An 18,244-nucleotide genomic window follows, 5' to 3' on the forward strand; every position below is an offset into this window, starting at 1 on the left:
GAAAAGCCTTAAGATATCAAAAAGCTGAGTCATTTAAAGGTAGCTGAACATCTTGTGACTTGTTTGAAAGTTCAATCAAGTTGAAATAGGCAGTGAGCTGTCAAAGAGCACAAAGATGTTACTGATTTTTGTGGAATTCTGAAGAACTTCATTTGAACTGAAATGTGCATAAAAGCTTAAATATTTACAAAATTGTAAAAGCTGACATTACCAAAAGAAATACCAAAAGGCTTTTCTTTTTTTTTCTGACTGAAGCATGAGGAAGTAGGTAAGAGCCAAAAAATGTAGAGAGAATCTTCAGTCTAAAATCTTACAATAGAAAATCTTACAATAGTAGGCTACAACACATTATTATTTACAGCTGACCTCTTTCTTTCAATGAAACAAACCCGCAACAAAACACTGACTGCTGTATTGCAGCTTAGTTTATTATTTTTTCCTGGCCTGTGAGTGCTTTCGACTTGACAATTTGTGACAAAATTTGGACACCCCTGTTCGTTCTGAAACTGCCTCACACAGATTGGAGTTCTGTCTGTGCACACTAATGTGAAGGAAAAACTAACTAAAGTTAAGAAAAATCATAAACGAAGTTACTTACACGGCTAGGGCAAGCTTCAGGACAAGCCAATCTTCTTCCATCCTGCAGAACATTCACCAAGCGGACGATGGTCATCTGGCCTTGAGCTCTCCCGATCATATCCAGAAAGCACTGTGAAGTTAAGGACGAGAGCAAATCGCAAAGTTATTGGTTATGTTTTCAATTACTCTTTAATATAAAAAGAACTTTAGTAAGCTATTATATTTTCTCATTATTTGTGCATTTTTAAATGTTTGTTTTGTACCATAAAGACTAATGTAGCTGTGCCCAGTTGTTTGTAGTTTTTAAGATTTTAGAATGTGATTGGATGAAACAATCTGAATATAAGAAAAACGGTCCCAACATTTTATCAGCAGGTCGTAAAAAAGGGGAACTTATGAAAATCTATTTTATTAAATAACTGTCCATACAGTTTCCTCTGTTCTTCAGTTTGGTTCTCAACATCATCCACAGATAAAAGCCTGATGTTGGTGACGGATCTCCATAATAAGCTAAACTCACACCGCTGGCACAGACTGCTGCTTCGATTGCTTCTAGTAAAACACTTCATCTGCTTTTATTGGCCAAAGAATTGTGCCATCTGCCACAGGCAAATAACCATGTGGGCAATGCGCACATGGTGTGATTGAGTGTGAATGTACATGTGCTTTGATGTAGAATCATCTGAGCACAAAGAGGAAACACTGACCGCCATTGGACTTTTGGAGGAATCGCAGTAGGTGATGATTTCATACATGGTCACTCCGAAGGACCACACATCTGAAGCAAGGTAAAACTTGCACTGAGTCAGACACTCAGGAGCATACCTGAAAATGGGTTAAAAAAGGTTTGTTATTCATATATAGAGCCCTTCAAAAAAAAAAACAAATAAAAGAACATGTTAATGAGTCATTTTTGTTCTCAACTAACCAGAAGACGGGGCTGTCGTTTTCGTCCTTGACCGTGTAATAACCGTTGTTTTCCTTGAGGCTTTTTGTGAGACCAAAATCTCCGATCTTCACCATGCCTTCTTTTTCCACCAGCACGTTTCGGGCTGCCAGGTCGCGGTGGATGTAGTTCCGAGATCCCAAATAATCCATGCCCTAAAAAAAGCAAAAACAAAAACACACACATATAACATAAATGAGAAAGTTTTTAGCCACTTGAGACTGAATAATTTCACATGACAAAAGGTCCCAGGAATAAAGATTGTTACCCGACATATCTGGATACAGTAGCTTAGCAGGGTGCCAAGACTGGTCTGGTTCTTGTATCTGGGAAGATACTCCTTCAAACTGCCCAGTGGAAGATACTCCATTATCAGCTTGATGGTCTTTCCACCTAGAAATTATATATAAAGTAGTACATAATCATGCAGTGGTAGAAAAATGAATCACAGATGAGAGAAAAAAGAAAACATTCGACATGTAGTCGTCACTTCTTATTTTGAAACAAATCCAGGTGAAATTACCTTTACCAAAATAATCAGAAGTCGCACCGATAAACACCATATTGTTGAAGTAATCGATTATTCTATTGTTTATTCTGACGATTAATTGGATAAAAAGCTGGCTCGTTCTTCAGATTTTTTTCCATTCAACCACTTAAGCCTTGTATTTTCATGCATTAAAAATACAATAAAAAATGTAAATGAACAACTTCATCTTTTTATAAATAAGAAAAACATTTTATTGCCTAAAATGCTACACTTTAGTGAAAGTTTAATCACTTGTATCAAAGGATGGAAAAGCTCAGTCCTTTCTGCTTGACTTAATACAGAGTAGGGCTGATCTGTTCATCGTTTGATTGATTAACCAATTAATAACCAAATAGAAAAAAAAACTTAATAGGAGAGTTGTTTTTTTTTACAGAATTTGAACCAGATGAAGACAAAACTGATGGATTAAGACTTATGTTAGAGGAGACGTGTAAATATTTTTTGTACAGTTTTGTGTCATGTCTGTATTTGTATTGTGTAGCACCTTCTTCCTGGCTGATGCCTTTGTATTTGACGATGTTTTCGTGATAAAGTGCCTTTAGGATCTCAATCTCTTTCAGGAGGTTGTTGCTCTGCTCCTCGCCATTCTCAGGCTTCAGGGACTTCACCGCCACCATTTCACCCGTTCGGTCTCCCCGAGGGTCGTAGCGACACAACTCCACCTTACCGAAGTGACCCTGTGAGCGGAGAACATGAACAGTTTTTATTTATTTAAGAAAAAGGCGCGAGAACAGCTTTCAACTCAATATGAGTAACATGAAAAAATAAATCCTGATATTTTCTAAGCTTTTTTCAAGGTAAAAAATGAAATTATATATTGCTTTCTGACTTTAGTAATCAGAAAATAAGATACATCAGCATTAATTAGCTGTTCTGTAAATTAAGTCGTTGCATAATTGTCAAGAATATCAAGACATCAATTGATTAAACATAAAGCTTTTGTTTACCTCTCCAAGTTCTCTGATCTTCCTCAGGAATCTGGTTTCAAATACAGTCGGGTCCACCGGTTGTATTGGACATGGTTTGATGAATGGACCTGAGAAAAGGAAAAATATCTTTGATTAAAATTAAACTTTAAGCAGGCATTAAACATACTTTTTACTAAGCCTCTATTTCTTCAGTAAGTGTTTCTTTTTTCTGTGTTTTCATTAGCTGAAAGCAAAAAGTCACAATTAACAGAAATAAAGACCTGAAAACATCAGTCTGTCTATAATTAGTCAATAATACCACTTACTGAATTTAACTGCTCAATTTTTTTTAAAAGCTATTAAATAATTTCTTATATCATTTAGATCGGATTTATCACAACAACATTAAATTCTGATCGTTGAACAAGTTGACAATATTGTGGGGATTCTTACTTTTACTATTTTCTCCACTGGTGGTTCCATTAGAGCATCAATATATATCAGTACATTTGAACAAAATAAATAAACCCAGTTACTGTGTGGAATGTAGCAATCAAGAAAATATTAATAAATCACAATTCCTCATTCTGTCCAGAGGAAGCCCGTTTTTACACAACTGAAGATGGACTAATTAGAGAACGGTTAGTTTATCAGTCATATTTTTGTACTGCGGGAGGAAACCAGAGTACCCAGAGAGAACACACACACACAAACACACACAGGAAAGCAAACAGAAAGGACCCAGACTGGGATTTAAATCCAAGATCTTCTTGCTGCTAAGCAACAGCAACATATATCCATCTTTGTGAAATGAGTTTGTTCATATTGAACATATTGCGTAATAGGAAGTCTATTGTGGTTGACTGATGTTTTTCACTAGAATTTTTTGTGGTTATGTAACTGTTTGCTTGCACTAGTTTCCTTGTGATTGGCTATGATACTTAAAGCAAATTATACATAGAAGTTGTTATGCTGAAAGTCTAAAAGAAAAAAAAGTCAATAATTATGTTAGAATAAAATGCTTCTACAGGGTTTTTAATGTTTAAATAGAGAAGTAATTGTTTTATGTTGTTTGGTTACTAAGACAGACTGCAGCATGCAAAAGTGGCCGCTAGGTGGAAGAATGGACTGAAGTATGTTTCTGTGAGGCCCAAGGAGGGGCAGATCACTGGTAATGTACCCAGTGAACTTCCTCATGAACATCTGAGCGAGTAAACAACTCTTTCTATATCTGAGGCTGCTGCTGCTGCTGCTATGTGAGAGACAAACCGCGCATAACATCCAGGTCGGATTTCATAGGTTAAAAATACAGCCTGAATGTTGGTTTGGTCTCCACAGCTTAGTTGTATTAAACCTTTTCTAATCTTACATAAAACTTGACTTGATGTTGTTAAAATGCAAAAACAAAAGGGTTTGAGTTAATATGTAAACACAATAAGTATAGATTAAGTGAGACCAAATTTCTTATCAGACATACTTTTTTCTTCTAGTTCTTCCAAGTCTCTGACGATAGCCCTGAAGAAGGGTCTCTTCTTGGGGTCATAGTTCATGCAGCGGGTCATGAGTTCAGCAAGCTCCTTGTAGTCTGGGATGGCCAACTGGAATTCAGCTTCATAAAACCTCTCCTTCTGCTCACCACAAATTAAGTAAGGAAAGAAAGGGGAGCATTGATCAGTTTCTCTGGAAGAGCAGAGGAAAAATCAAGTAGGATTCTGATTGAGAGCTGTTTTTGTGTTCATTTACCTCCGTCAGCTTCTTCTCTTTGAGAGGGACCTCACCATCGTAACAAATCTCCCACAGGGTGGTACCGAATCCCCACTTATCAGCCGCCACGCTCAATTCTGATGGGTTCTTCACACATTCGGGAGCAATCCATGGGATGCGATGCACACATTCTACACACACAAAGCCAAAATCCTGTTGGAGCAATGCTTTTAGGATGATCACAATGTTTTCTTTACTGACATTCATATTAAATTATTGAAAGAAAGAAATATTACATAAGAGCAATACGAATAAATGGGCAGAAATAGTGCTATGAATACCACTGACCAGACAGACAGTGACTAACACCATTTATAAGGAAGGTTAGCAACAAAATGCCTTGTCAAAAAGAACAGTCATGTTCAAGTAAGTTAATGGAAAGTTCAGGGGAAGGAAAATTGTGCCAGAAGGAAAATGTGCACAAGCAACACAGATAACTGAGAACCAAATCCCTTCAGGGTTGTGTAAGACATTCGTACATTACAGTCAATTCTTCTAGATGTATCCAGAACTGTCACATTCCTGATGTTAAGCTAATATAAAAACAATTTAAGAAGCCTTTCCACTGAGTTAGGGAGCAAAAGGACCAGCATGTTCTTCAGTTTTGAATGTCAAGGTCCCAAAGTCTGGTTAAGAGTTGATTTAGGCAGCCATGTAATTCACTCCTGTAACTCTTCCCTCTTATCAGCTCCAAAGTCAGCACTTTAGCAAGCACAAGGCATTGGAGAGATGCTATTTTTTATTTCCCCAGCAGGACCTGGTACTTACTGCTTAAAGTACAAATATCTGGTTGACCAGGAAGTTCACCTGACCTAAATTCAATAGAGAATATGAGTATTGTCAAGAGACAGAGCCAACAAGCCAACTATGCAGGCACTATTAAAGAAACCTGAGCGTCTTTAACATCTCAGCAGAACCGACAAATGATCGCCTCCCTGCCAAGCTTCATTAATGCAGCTCTAGCCAAGTACTAACTGCATACTGGACATACTTTGCAGTTTGCCATCAGAAAGTGAATTCTGGGTCTTTTTTCAGCAGTATCACTTTGTGTGGAACAAATGTATATAATGAAGAATTTACCTTTTGAAAATCAGTTGAATCAATTAATTAATTTCAGATGATACTGTGATTAATGTTATCATCTGAAGAAATAATACCAGGACAACTCTAGATGCTAGATTAATAGTTGAGAAAACTAACAACCTGCTTTTACATGCAGCTTAGAGTGTAATCTTATATAAAGACAAACAAACAAACAAAAGAGGACGTGACACAAATGCGGAGACCTCAGCCCTTGACTTGTCTTGACTGGTCTTGGCCTAATGACCTTTGTCGCATCTCTTCCTCCTCTCTTACAACCCACTTTCCTGTCAGTTTACTGTGAAATAAAGTCCACTAGAGCTGAAAAAATCCTTAAAAAAGAAACTGCAAAATCTCTTCTAGTGTTTATAAGATTACTTCTGTACATCAGTATATCACTCAGTTCAGGCAACCCAACAAGTGCTTACACAGCCACTGTAAAGAATGTCTAGACAGTAATACACAATTTACAACTTCCTTAAAACTGATACAGTGTGTAAAAATAAGGAATGCATATTATTAAGATTGGTTTTGTAACAAGAGGTGAATTAAAAGGAGACCTTTTAACGCAAACAAAAGTTCAGTGCTCATGTGCTTCTGTCATGGTCTGACGTACTTGGGGTGAAGCAATACTTCCTCTTAATTCGAGGAGAAAATGCTGTGTGGGAATCTAGCTTAAACTATTGAATTGGCATTGTTTGGCTGATAAATTTCAGCATTACTGGAAAAACTCTCCACTAATCTGACATCCACAGCCGTGTTTTAGCTCTACAAATCCATAACTTAAATCAGAGGATGGGAAAAGGGAGAGAAAGATGGAAAACCAGTGAAAGAGAAGAAAACATCTTAAGAGCCAGGAGAAAGCAATCAGATTAGTGGGAAGTAGGGAACAGTGCTCCCAAAAAGTATCTGAGCACATTACGTATCGATTTCAATTAAATCTATGGACAAGGACATCAATGTGGAACGGGAAGACCAGCTGATCAGCAAAGCGATAGAGAGAGGAATGGAATAAATGGTAAAGATTTCTCAGAACAGCGCTGGAGAGAGGGGTATTCCCACGGGCGCATCTACAATGAGACATTTCCAGTTTGTCCTGTGGTTTAGTCAGATCCATCTGAGCACCCGCCATCAAACGACTTCCAGCTCTGATAGATGAATAGAAACATGAAGCTGCTACGTGACGGGAATTGTGCAATTTGAGACGCATCCATCTTAGTTTGACTTTGCACAGATTAAAACAAAACAAGTTACAGTCTCTGGTTGAAATCTGCTCAATGAGATGAAATGATTAGGAGACAAATGTGAATCTTGATATTCACAGAAACCTATGACAGTGCTTTGTTTTCTTGTGTTGTGAGGAAAGATTAAAACCAGCCTGAGTTAATAAAGAATAAAAATTTAGTTTCAGTATCTCAGTATCTTAGTTAGTATTAAATAATAAATAATAAATTTCACCTTAGTTCATGTTAACTTCACTGCAGCCTTTCTGCTTTTTTCAATTCTGCTTTCATTTACAGCTGACAAAGAGGAAGTTGATGCAAACAGTTCCATGGCAGCTATTTTGCAACTTTGTGATTTGCATTGTAACAAAAGTGAAAATGAGGTCGCCTGTGCTTCATGCTCACCCTCCCTGGAGAGCACCGTTATTGGTATTCCTGGGTCACTGAGCTTGATGAAGGGCTCTCCCTCCTCTTCATCCAGTCCGTCTCTGGCAAGCAGAATGTTCTTGGCACAAACGAAGCCGTGGACCAGCTTTTTGTCTTCCTAAAATACACACAATGATTAAAAAAAAAAACATTTTTAGGCAGAGCAGAAACAAAATGTCACCAAGATGTCGTTGCTAAAACGTTGAAATCACATGTGGGGTAAACACAGCATCATAGCATGCATTTCAATACCAATAAAGGAAAAGAAAAAGTTTTCTGCTTACCAGGTAGCTAAGAGCGGAGGCCAGCTGTTTGGCCACCTGGAATTTCCACCTGGTGCTCAGTGGACTCTGTTGTCTCCTGATAAACACATCTAGTGGTCCTAGCTGGACATATTCTTCCACCATGATATCTTTTGACAGAAAGAGATGGGTCATGAGGTCAGACCTCCACATCATAAAAATCTCAAACTTAATCGAGCATTTGAACAGCACTTACTCTCCTGATGACGAACACACACCCCATAGAGCAGCACGATGTGTTTGTGAGACACTTGGCGCATCATATTGGCTGTTTCGAAGAACGCCTGTCATCAGAGAGACAAACATGTGTCACCAACGATGCAGCAGGCTGCCAATTTTAACTAATAATTATTTGAAACATCTCACAGCTTTTAATTATAAGAACAACAGACATTATCCCGTTGAAAATGCGTTCCAACAAGCTAATAGGTATGAAAGTGTGCCTCACCAGAGAAATGTCCCTGTGTCCAGAACCAAGCACCTTCAGGACGACCTTAACCTCCTGGAAAGATGTGTAACCTACGTCTTCATCTTCCTCATTTTTGACCCTCAGAGTGCCCAGGTATATGTTGGTTTTTGTACCAACGCCAAGGTGCTCCTCCTGGTAAACACAACATGGAGCATAGACAGTTTAGAGGTCAGAAAGTATCTCGCTATTTTTTTCTATCCTGGCATGCAAGATAATATTTTGTGTTATTAATTCAACAGTGAGAATTTTAGGTTGTATTATATAGTTATGAGTCATTAATTAAAATCTGTATTTTTGGTGCTATTGTGTTATATTTAAGTATATTTACAACTGGATGCAAAAACTTCCAACATATTAAATGAAATTTTACATGGTATACCAAAGCAAATATCACAATTTTGAAGCAGAAGAAAAAGAATAAATGGTTTTCAAAATATTTTTACAGATAAGATATCTATATTTGTAAGGAACTGTAGATGATGAACACAGGAAGCAACATCCTAATGTATTAGCCCCACTCTGCAATAATAGGAGACAAAACAGAACGTGGACCTGCTCAATGTCCTCCTTGGGAATGCGGTGGAAGATGCAGAGCTCCCTCTCATGCTTTGTTGGCTGACAGATGGAAGCTCTCTCCTTGGTAACCACAAGAAGGTTAGAAATTTCTGTACCAAAAAACAAAATTTCTGTTAGAAAACTGTGAACAGCACAAAACAACTGTTGATCTCATTGTTGGACAAAGTTTTCGATTTGAATGAAAGCCTGGTGGTTAATCCTTCACTTCTTCCTGTCTTGTTACCATGGTGAAGATATAGTCAAAACTGTGGGCTGGTTTGAAATGTCTGCGCTGCATTCAGGCAGTAAGAATAAAACCTGCCAACACTATCTGCATCTTTCAAAACATCTAGGTATAAAATAAAGACTCAGCAGCTAATACATAAAGCTGTGAATAAAATCAGCAGTTCTGTGTGTGCATGTGGCAAAACAAACTATGATGAGAACAGATATTAATGTTCAGCTATCAAACCTGACGTAGTTTTTGTATACTTCTACACATGAGCAGACAGTGAAAATGAGTATTTGTTTATGTACTCTGACGGCGTGTGTGCAATGTGGGTTGCTAATGTTGTGACAAAACCAACAAACTGTGGTTCAAGTAAGAGGTGTGTGTGTGTGGGAAGGCAGAGGGGGCGTCTGCACTCCTTTAGCAACTTGTTAAAGAAGTCTGTGACATGCAATCTGGGTTTCATGCAAACTCAAAAAACAACACGCAACCAGATCCACCACCAAAATAATAAGACACACACTCTGCTGCGCTCACTCAATAATCTTCTGTTGATAACTGGCATTACTTAAAACATACACATATGTGCTTTAGACAACAGAATAGTTTTCATTTCATGTTTACAATACTTCAACACAAGTAAAAGCAAAGAATACTCTCAGGATGTGGGCATACTGTATCAGTGGGCTATGGTTCGAGTGAGCCCATTGTGTTACATTATAAATTAACCCAGACAACAATACAGCCCAGATCCTTTATCTTCCACTGAAGCGGATACATCAGCTTACCAAGGAGGATCGTGATAATAATCAAAGCCACACCTACCCGAACAAACACCTCGGCACACTTATACAGACATGGCTCTCTTTCTTTCCTTGTGTGAACAAAAGAGTGCTAGTTTGGTTACGGAAACCCACATTTTACAACTCTCTTCCTCCCTGACACCATTTCACAGACACTGCCAACACCGTTTCCCTTACCCCAACTCAAGCACACCTACGCCTTAAGAGCAGGTCCACGTTCTGACTTGCGTCGATAGAAATCATAGCGCTACACATATGCGAGGTTGACATGTTCGAGTTGTGCAGTATGCTATACATGTAACCACAGAACTGCAGCTATTCTGCCTCTTTTAATGGAAGGAAGTGTTAAATAGGTTGCAAAAAATATCTAAAGACAATGGTTTCCAAGACTAAAATGTACCTATATTCAATAATATATATTGCTAATTATAACTTTTTTAAATCCATGTCATTTGCTTTTCAGATGCCAGAGCAAAGGCTCCCCTTAAAGAAATACTTTGTGTGGACAAACTAAATGCCTTTTGGGTAAAAGTACTACGGAAAACAGTGCAAAGCAGACGCTTTGTAGTCTTTACAAAGCGTCTGCAGGCTGAACAGTTATGCACTTCATCTTACTTATGTCACATGCGTTAGAATTCTGCACTAGAAAAAGTCTGACATAAGGTTGGACAATGTGGCTGAAAATGTATCACAATATAAGCTATGATATCAGTCCATATAGAGTTGACTAGTTTTTTTTTTTTGTAAATACCTGAAATACTGCCAAATTAGTGACATGAACTTTTGTGTTTTATCCGGTTTCCTCATTGCCATGAGGCAATTGTTCTGCTTTTAAGCAGAACAATGGCTTTCACCTGAAACCTGAAACTTCTGCACTGCATGCTCCTCAACAGATTGTTACTCGGTAACCAAAGAGTTAGTTGATGCCACCGACCTTGCTGTGCTCACTGTGAGAGGTTGACCAAACCCTACATAATCCAGAATGCTGTGAAGTTCTGGATCAGAATTCAGTGAATATTCTATATATTGAATATTCTATTAGATGGATCATCCATTGATACTGACTATGTGTCCAGTGCAATAAATATTGTTATCGATTTATTGTTCCACCCTAGTTAGACGTGGTAAATCCAGATGTAAACCACTATGAAATTACAAAAGAAGTCACCTGGTTCTGACTATGCAACCAAACAGACATTTCTGTTTCAGTCAATGTTCCACAAATGTGATTTAATCCACCGGATTAAAAATATATCAAATGAAACACTTCTCTAAGCTTTAGAAGTTCCGAAATTAAGAACATTTATGCACTTGATGAGGAGGTAAATTGCTTTAACTTTGCTTTACATTCCCTGGTTTGCTATGAGATCAGTAACTTTGTATTTTGTACCGTCGGCCATTAAAGTGAAATTATCTTTTTTTGTTTACCCCTTGGCTGTGGAGGACAGCAGCGCCTGAGCTGGAACTGCAGGTTGTCGGTGTGGAGACACTGGCGTTCCAGGTGGTCCAGCAGCTCCTTCAAGGTGAGCCGCGATGTGTCCGTTCCATACAGGCGGTAGCCATCAGAGTCCACCTCAATCTGGAAGTTCTTATACTGGATATTGAAGTGGTCACTCTGGATAGAAATAGAACAGAATAAATTATGATCAAACAAAGATACACAGATTGAAACATAAGAGAAAAATAGACCAGAAGAAAATTAATAATTTACGGTAACCCTCATGAGGAAAAACTAAAAAAAATGATACCAAAATGCATAAAATGCAAAAGGACAGAAAAAATGTGAAAAGTAAACAATTAGATGAGAAAGTATATCTAATTAAAAAATAAACATCCTATTTTTATTTTTGTACAGATATTAAAAGGCAATTACTTTTTTTTTTTAAGTTTTCCATGAATTTTTGTGTGACTTTACAATTGCTGATTGGGAGCTCAAGAGGTTTTCGTAAGCTACACTTTGAGACACGACTGAGCCGAACTCCACCCAATCCCAAAAACTTGTGCATTAATGGAAAATTAGTACCGTGAATCTCCAGCTCTAAGTAAAAGGAACCCTGTGCCTTCAAAAAATGTTGCTCTGCACTGAAGATGGTATGGAATATTTTTCTTAGTATCTGTATCAAGTTTAAAAATTTAGTATTGTGACAACCCTGCATACCATTCTAAAAACTTTTCATACACCATTTAAAAAAAAATAAAAATCAAGGATAGAGAAATACTTTGAAATACCATGGTGGGTTCACACTACCTCAAGACAGACCACAGTGATGATGATGAAGTTGTAATCAGTACAGCTCCAGCGCAGTATGTAGGTTCCATCCTCATTGCCCTCCTGCCGCAGCTTTTGGACAGCATATTCAGTACTGGAGGAAGAGAAAAACAGACTTAATCATATTCACCGAAAGCAGCCTGAAATGGTTTTGTAGAATTACGCAAGTAAAGTAAAAACATTTCTTTCAAGTGCAGTTTATTATTACAGTAAAAACTGACCAAAGTAAGTTCTTGCAAAAAAGAAAAAAGGAATCAAAATTTTATCTGCTACATTGTGGGTATTTTCTTCACTTAGACTGACTTAATGTTACAGTGTTTTATCTCTCCCTGTACAGGAAAACACATGCATCAAGTTCAAAGATGTACATAAATCACATTCAATAAAAGAGTGTTTAGTGTATTCTAATTAACAAAAATAAAACAAACCAGATGGGTCCATGGCAACCAGTCTCTGTGTTTTGCACAACCAGGGCAGGCGCCACCTCCTTGCACAGGTAATGGTGGGCATCCACAATTAATCTAAAATACCCATCAACAAGGGCCACAAAGGACAGGGCTTCATCCCTTGACAGCATTTGGAGTTCCTGGAAGGGAAAAGAATGAATTGGTATTTTATTGGAAGTGAAGACAATATCCATCATGCATTCCTTAGGTATTATTTTCAAGAAGGCTAAGTCTGACTCAGACCAAGGTCATTTTAGTAGGAATTCTGATGTCACTGTTGATGTCATCACTTATAGTGAGCCACAAGATGGAGGCTTTAAACTATCCTTAACCAATAACTGCTTGGACTCTATGGCAACCCGTTTTAACATAAATTCGGTTCCGTCTGACTGTCCGTAATTACATTCCAGATATCTGAAAATGTATTTTGACTAGACAAAACTACATTTTGACTATCCGGAATGGTAATTTAAGATATCTGTATTTACATTCTGACTAGTAAGAATAATAATTCAAGATATCTTCAATTACATTTTGACTAGTCAAAATTTCTTTCAAGATATCTCAAATGACGTCACTGGATCTGTAATTTGACGAGACACGTATCCGGAATTACGATTTAAGATATCTCGGACGTAATTATGACTAGTCAAAATTACAATTTTAGATATCTGAATTAAGAATGACGTTGAAGCCCCTTTGTGCTGTCCAAACAGTTGCCTGCAGAATTTTATGTTTCCTGCACAAAATTGTCCATAAATGCCACAAATTAGAAAAAATGTTGGACATGCGGACAACACAAAACTTCATAAACTATAAGACTGCTAATGATGTCTACAAAAAATGTCCTGTTTATTCATTTCCAACGAACTAAATGCACTTAAAAACAGCTTTTAAAAGCTAAAACAGCTTTGTCAATCCATTTTCAACATGAAAGTTGTGCATTTTCAAACGTCTTTTTTCGTTTTTTCTATTTTTCATTGTTTTATTAAACATTCAAATTGCCACGTAAATCAGTGACGCTTTGACTAGACAGAATGCTAATTCAAGATATCAGTAATGTCATTTTGACTAGTCAGAATGTTCATTTAAGATATCTTAAATAGAAAAGTTGAATAATTCAAGATATCTCTAATTTATTTAGAGATATCTTAAAAGGAATTTTGACTAGTCAAAATTATAATTCAAGATATCTCTAATTTAGTTTTGTCTAGTCATTATTTGCTTTTAAGATATCTATAATTAATTTTCACTAGTCAAAACTACATTTCTACTATCCAAAAATACATTTAAGATATCTTGAATTATGGACTAATTAGAGATATCTTTAATTAGAATTATGACTAGTCAAAACTACAATCAAGATATCTTGAATTTACTTTTTGACTAGTCATAATTTAATTGTAGATATCTGAAATGTGTATTTCAGATAGTCAGTAATTAATTGTAGATATCTTAAATTGAAGTCCCCATACAAATCAATGGTAAATCTGACGTCATTTTGACTAGTCAGAATGTAATTAGAGATATCTCAAATAGGTATTTTGTCTAGTCAAAATATAATTAGAGATATATTAAATTGCTAAAACGTCTAGTCATAAAACAATTTGAGATATCTGGAATGTAAGGGCGGCAAAACCGAATTTATGTTAAAACGGCTTGCCATATGGACTCATCTTTCACATTAATCAAGCACAGGGCTTCTGGGGATGGGGTGGGAGGAGAATCTGTAGTACGGTAATTTGCTGCATTTCCATTGAACATAAACATAGCTCAAACTGGAATTATGAAAATAAATTTGCTAAATAAAAAAACATTTTTCAATTGGTGGTCTTTCAGCGTAGTGAAATTTGAGTATTTTGTTGTTTTTTCAATATTAGCAGAATATCAAAAAAGTTTTGTGCACATTTGCAGGGGGAACACAGATTCCCATAGATTACAACCCAAATTCAATACAATTTCGACACACACATTTACAAATTTATTTCTAATAACCTACCAATTATTGCCTACAGGTAATGAAATCTTAATTTTAATTTTCAGTGACCTGACCTGGTCCCTGAACACCTCTTTTCTGAAGAGGAAGGCCCAACAAAGACTCTTCTTCCTCAGGAAATTGAAAACCACTGGACTCCCTGCTCATTTGCAAAAGAACTTCTACAGACCCTGATTGAGAGCATCTTCTGCCTCAGCATGACTGTGTGGTACGACAACTACATAGTCGAGAAAAAAAAAGAATTTGGCATGGGTGGTGAAAACTGCCCAGCGGATTGTGAGGAGTCAGCTGCTCCACCTGGATCTAATACATACTGGCAGGTCGATTGTAATGCTGCTGATCCCACCCACCCAGGACACAAACTGTTTGTACTTGTTGGGCATTAGACATAAGTACATAAAACCTTGTTTATGGGTAGTAAACAATACGTCACAGATGTCTTTGTGCATCTGTCTCACCATCTTCTTGTTGTCTTGTCTCATGATCGTGACTGTTGTCTCTTTGATGACTGTGTGTGTGATCATATGGAAATCACAGAACACCATCCAGCCATCATCCGTCTCCTTATTCCTGTTCTTCTGTTTTTCATCCTGCTTGCTCTTCTTCGACTTGCTTTTGTCTTTGGGCATCACTGGCACCTGTTTTATAAATTCAACATGGCTTAAAAATAGCATTTAATTCTGCAAATCAATAACTTTGGTCAATAACACCTATATAAAGGCTACAGCTGGCCTCTTTGCCCAATAAAGGGAAAGTATCAATTAAATCCTTAGCTGTTTGTCAATAGAAGTGTTCTGATCTAACCCATTGTATTTTATGAATTTAAAAATGCCATTTTCTTAATTGAAGTCCATTAACATGCAAATGGCTTAAAAGTCTGTATTACAGACAAGTTTTTCCCAATTCTTGATCCTCTAGGCACCCTGTTCTTCAATTTCCTGAGGGAGCCTTCCCAAGGGATCAATAAAGTACAAGTCTAAGTCTAGTCTGTCCTGCATGTTTCAGATGATTCACTGTTTTGACATGCCTGAATCAAATGATAGCAGTTCAGTAAAATGTTGTTAATCACCCCTCATTTAAACCGTGTATTGAAGCAGAAAACCAGCTAAAACGTGGAGGGCAGTTAGCCTTGAGGACCGGGGTTGGGAAACGGTATTATAGACTATGCCGACTGAGGTTGGTGCAGAGACACATTCCCACTGTTTTCTACTGTTCACTCAAAATCAACTAGAACCACGTTGAAATATAAAATTAACCTAATATACAGAAAGTATATTAAGAGTATGGTTAAGACATGTTCACTCATAAATCAAGAGATCTTTGACATTTTATTTGTTTACTCACAACTGCTGGTTTTTGCCTCCAGGAAATGCCAGTGGTGCCAGTGACAAGAACTTGCATTTCACTGCTTGCCTCCAAGTTCTGATTCTGACATTTCGTCTGCAGCTGGCTCTGGTTATAATACCCTGGAAACAAAATGTTTAACTGTATAAATGTTTGCCCAAACTATGTATAAAACCATATATTTTTGCAACTTGTATTACATGAATTCTTACCATAGTAACCTCCATTGGAGAGCTCCTTTTCTTGTGTTATAGTCAGGGAGACGGGTTCAAAGAGCTCGCTGCCCATTCTGCTGGTCAAGCCCTCCATCGTGGCCAGGTATTTGATCTTCAGATCATAGCAGGTGATGTTGCTCTCCCCAACTGTTTGTGTGTTGAATTCAGCGAGGAATTTCTTGAACACATTACTAATGCGGATGCGGGTCAGGATGTTCCGTTGTTTTATGATGGAGTTCAATGACTCCGGGATGAAACGCTTGTAACTGGTGGGATTAAGACAAAAAGAATATTTTAACTTATCTGTCCAAATCTTCTGTTTTAACTTAGGAAACATGGCAAATAAGTGCCAAATGTTTTTTTGGAAAAGAGAGGTATAAAGAAAGAACAAATTTCATATGCTTGTACGTTGAGTATTGGATATTACCTCATCTCACGGGAAGCTGCTGAAAAGGGTATATCAAGGTCCTTGGCATAGTGCGTAATAGCAAGCACAGCCATCCCCAAACATTCGTTTTCTATCTCGTGTTGCTCGGCTTCTGACTGGGCTGCCCTCAGGGGAGCCTTGCCTGTCTGAAAATCATGCTGGCACTGTGCAGAAACAAACATAACCAGTGTTAGAATGCAATCTGACACCATACGTATAAGAACACCAAAAACAGCAACAAAAACGGGAAGAGATTAAAACTAGACATGAGAACAGAAAGGATCAAACCGGATAAGTTAAAAATGATGACTTGTGTAAAAGCTAAACCTTCTCAGCACACACCTGGAAATAAAGGTATTCAAGGGAACCAACGTCGAGCAGCGGTGTTCCCTCTGGTGTTTTCTGTGGGCTCTGTCCTCTGAGTTTATTGAGGCAGTGTCTCCAAACTGGAGACTCTCCTTCTGTGGTGCCATGCCAGTTCTTAAAATAGAATCTTAATGAAAAGACAAAAATTCCACATTAAAAACAATAATGCTGGTCATCTGGTTTTGTCTGCTTGTTTTGGGGTGAATTAACTCTTATTTAATTAAGGCTACTTCTAAGAAGTGTGACTGTTCTTATTGTTCAATGTACATATGGATCTTTTAAAATTAAAATAAAATCTGAAGTAAGTTTAGTGATTAATTTAAAAAAAATTGAACCAATATTTTACACAGTTATCTATTTTAAGTTTTTCTAATGAAAGCCCACAATTCAATTTATCAGAAAATCATACTACTCCAAAAGACACAGACTATTTTTGACTTCATAGCTGTAAAGCAGACAGTCTTCACCCTTCACAGAAAGGGTAAAATAAACCTTTATGGGCAGCCTTTTGCTTTTTCTCATACATTGACAAGATTACAAAAGCTTGATATCCATGATCTCAAGGTCACAGTTCCAACATTGATCTGAAGACACATTACTTGTATATGCATAGACAACAAAAAATCAGTTAGCCAATAGACAGTTCTTTAAAATTAATATTCAATCTTGTTTTGGGTAGCATTTCATAGAGCATTTCTGCATACAAACAGACCTAAATAAAGTATTCACCCTAAGAGATGGCTACTTCAGTTAGAAATTCTTGCTGATTGCACATAACCATTATTTGTTTATGCAAAAAGGTTTTTTATATTGGGACACACAACCATAATATACGGCCTGTTACCGTTGTTTATTTAGGTGCAGTGCAGACAGATAGACTGCAGCAAGTACATAAATTCAGACAGACTCCACTTCAACTCCACCCACAAGCAATTTTCTCTTCAGCTTTTAACAGCAGCAACCATGGTGAAAGAGGAAATGTGACTGACAGGACGGTAAGATATTTTTTCTTTCTGTATAACAAGCTACCCTCTTGAAATATCTGATGGGAATCTTAAAGAGTATTCCAGTCAAGTGTAAACATGACACTGCTTTGTCAGTATCATATAACTCAACTTTATTTTTCAACTTTACAACTTTATTGAGTTCTTTCAGAAACTCACCCCAAACATGGCAGCACAAAGTGTCGAAGAAAGTGGAACGAGCAAAGTGGGAACGTGATCAGGACAAGGCAAAGGACTGTTATATTTAGTGACTTTTCAAACTCATCAAGCAACTTTTTTATTGATATATTGATCAATGTTCCAGTTATTATGAATCAACTTAATCTCTAAACAAGTGATTTTT

At 37.2% G+C, this 18,244-nt stretch overlaps 1 protein-coding gene across 3 annotated transcripts in view; it reads right to left on the bottom strand.

Annotated features, from left to right (window-relative positions):
- Nucleotides 1-18,244, bottom strand: part of jak1 (Janus kinase 1) — a 36,596-nt gene that overhangs the window by 1,621 nt on the left and 16,731 nt on the right. For all 3 annotated transcript variants that reach the window (XM_055056512.1, XM_055056504.1, XM_055056494.1), the window contains 21 exons: nucleotides 16,874-17,024; nucleotides 16,532-16,695; nucleotides 16,102-16,370; nucleotides 15,890-16,011; nucleotides 15,004-15,183; nucleotides 12,532-12,689; nucleotides 12,083-12,197; nucleotides 11,263-11,449; nucleotides 8,800-8,912; nucleotides 8,227-8,379; nucleotides 7,975-8,062; nucleotides 7,761-7,888; nucleotides 7,456-7,594; nucleotides 4,727-4,878; nucleotides 4,461-4,611; nucleotides 3,023-3,111; nucleotides 2,560-2,752; nucleotides 1,794-1,918; nucleotides 1,508-1,680; nucleotides 1,287-1,404; nucleotides 599-709 (listed from right to left, as the gene is read on the bottom strand). In XM_055056512.1, coding sequence (XP_054912487.1) covers nucleotides 599-709; nucleotides 1,287-1,404; nucleotides 1,508-1,680; nucleotides 1,794-1,918; nucleotides 2,560-2,752; nucleotides 3,023-3,111; nucleotides 4,461-4,611; nucleotides 4,727-4,878; nucleotides 7,456-7,594; nucleotides 7,761-7,888; nucleotides 7,975-8,062; nucleotides 8,227-8,379; nucleotides 8,800-8,912; nucleotides 11,263-11,449; nucleotides 12,083-12,197; nucleotides 12,532-12,689; nucleotides 15,004-15,183; nucleotides 15,890-16,011; nucleotides 16,102-16,370; nucleotides 16,532-16,695; nucleotides 16,874-17,024 — 3,079 coding nt within the window. The remainder of the gene's footprint in view (nucleotides 1-598; nucleotides 710-1,286; nucleotides 1,405-1,507; nucleotides 1,681-1,793; nucleotides 1,919-2,559; nucleotides 2,753-3,022; nucleotides 3,112-4,460; nucleotides 4,612-4,726; nucleotides 4,879-7,455; nucleotides 7,595-7,760; nucleotides 7,889-7,974; nucleotides 8,063-8,226; nucleotides 8,380-8,799; nucleotides 8,913-11,262; nucleotides 11,450-12,082; nucleotides 12,198-12,531; nucleotides 12,690-15,003; nucleotides 15,184-15,889; nucleotides 16,012-16,101; nucleotides 16,371-16,531; nucleotides 16,696-16,873; nucleotides 17,025-18,244) is intronic.

The sequence above is a fragment of the Poeciliopsis prolifica genome, unplaced genomic scaffold, assembly GCF_027474105.1.
Source record: "Poeciliopsis prolifica strain line A6 unplaced genomic scaffold, Auburn_PproV2 SCAFFOLD002, whole genome shotgun sequence".
Taxonomy (NCBI): Eukaryota; Metazoa; Chordata; class Actinopteri; order Cyprinodontiformes; family Poeciliidae; genus Poeciliopsis; species Poeciliopsis prolifica.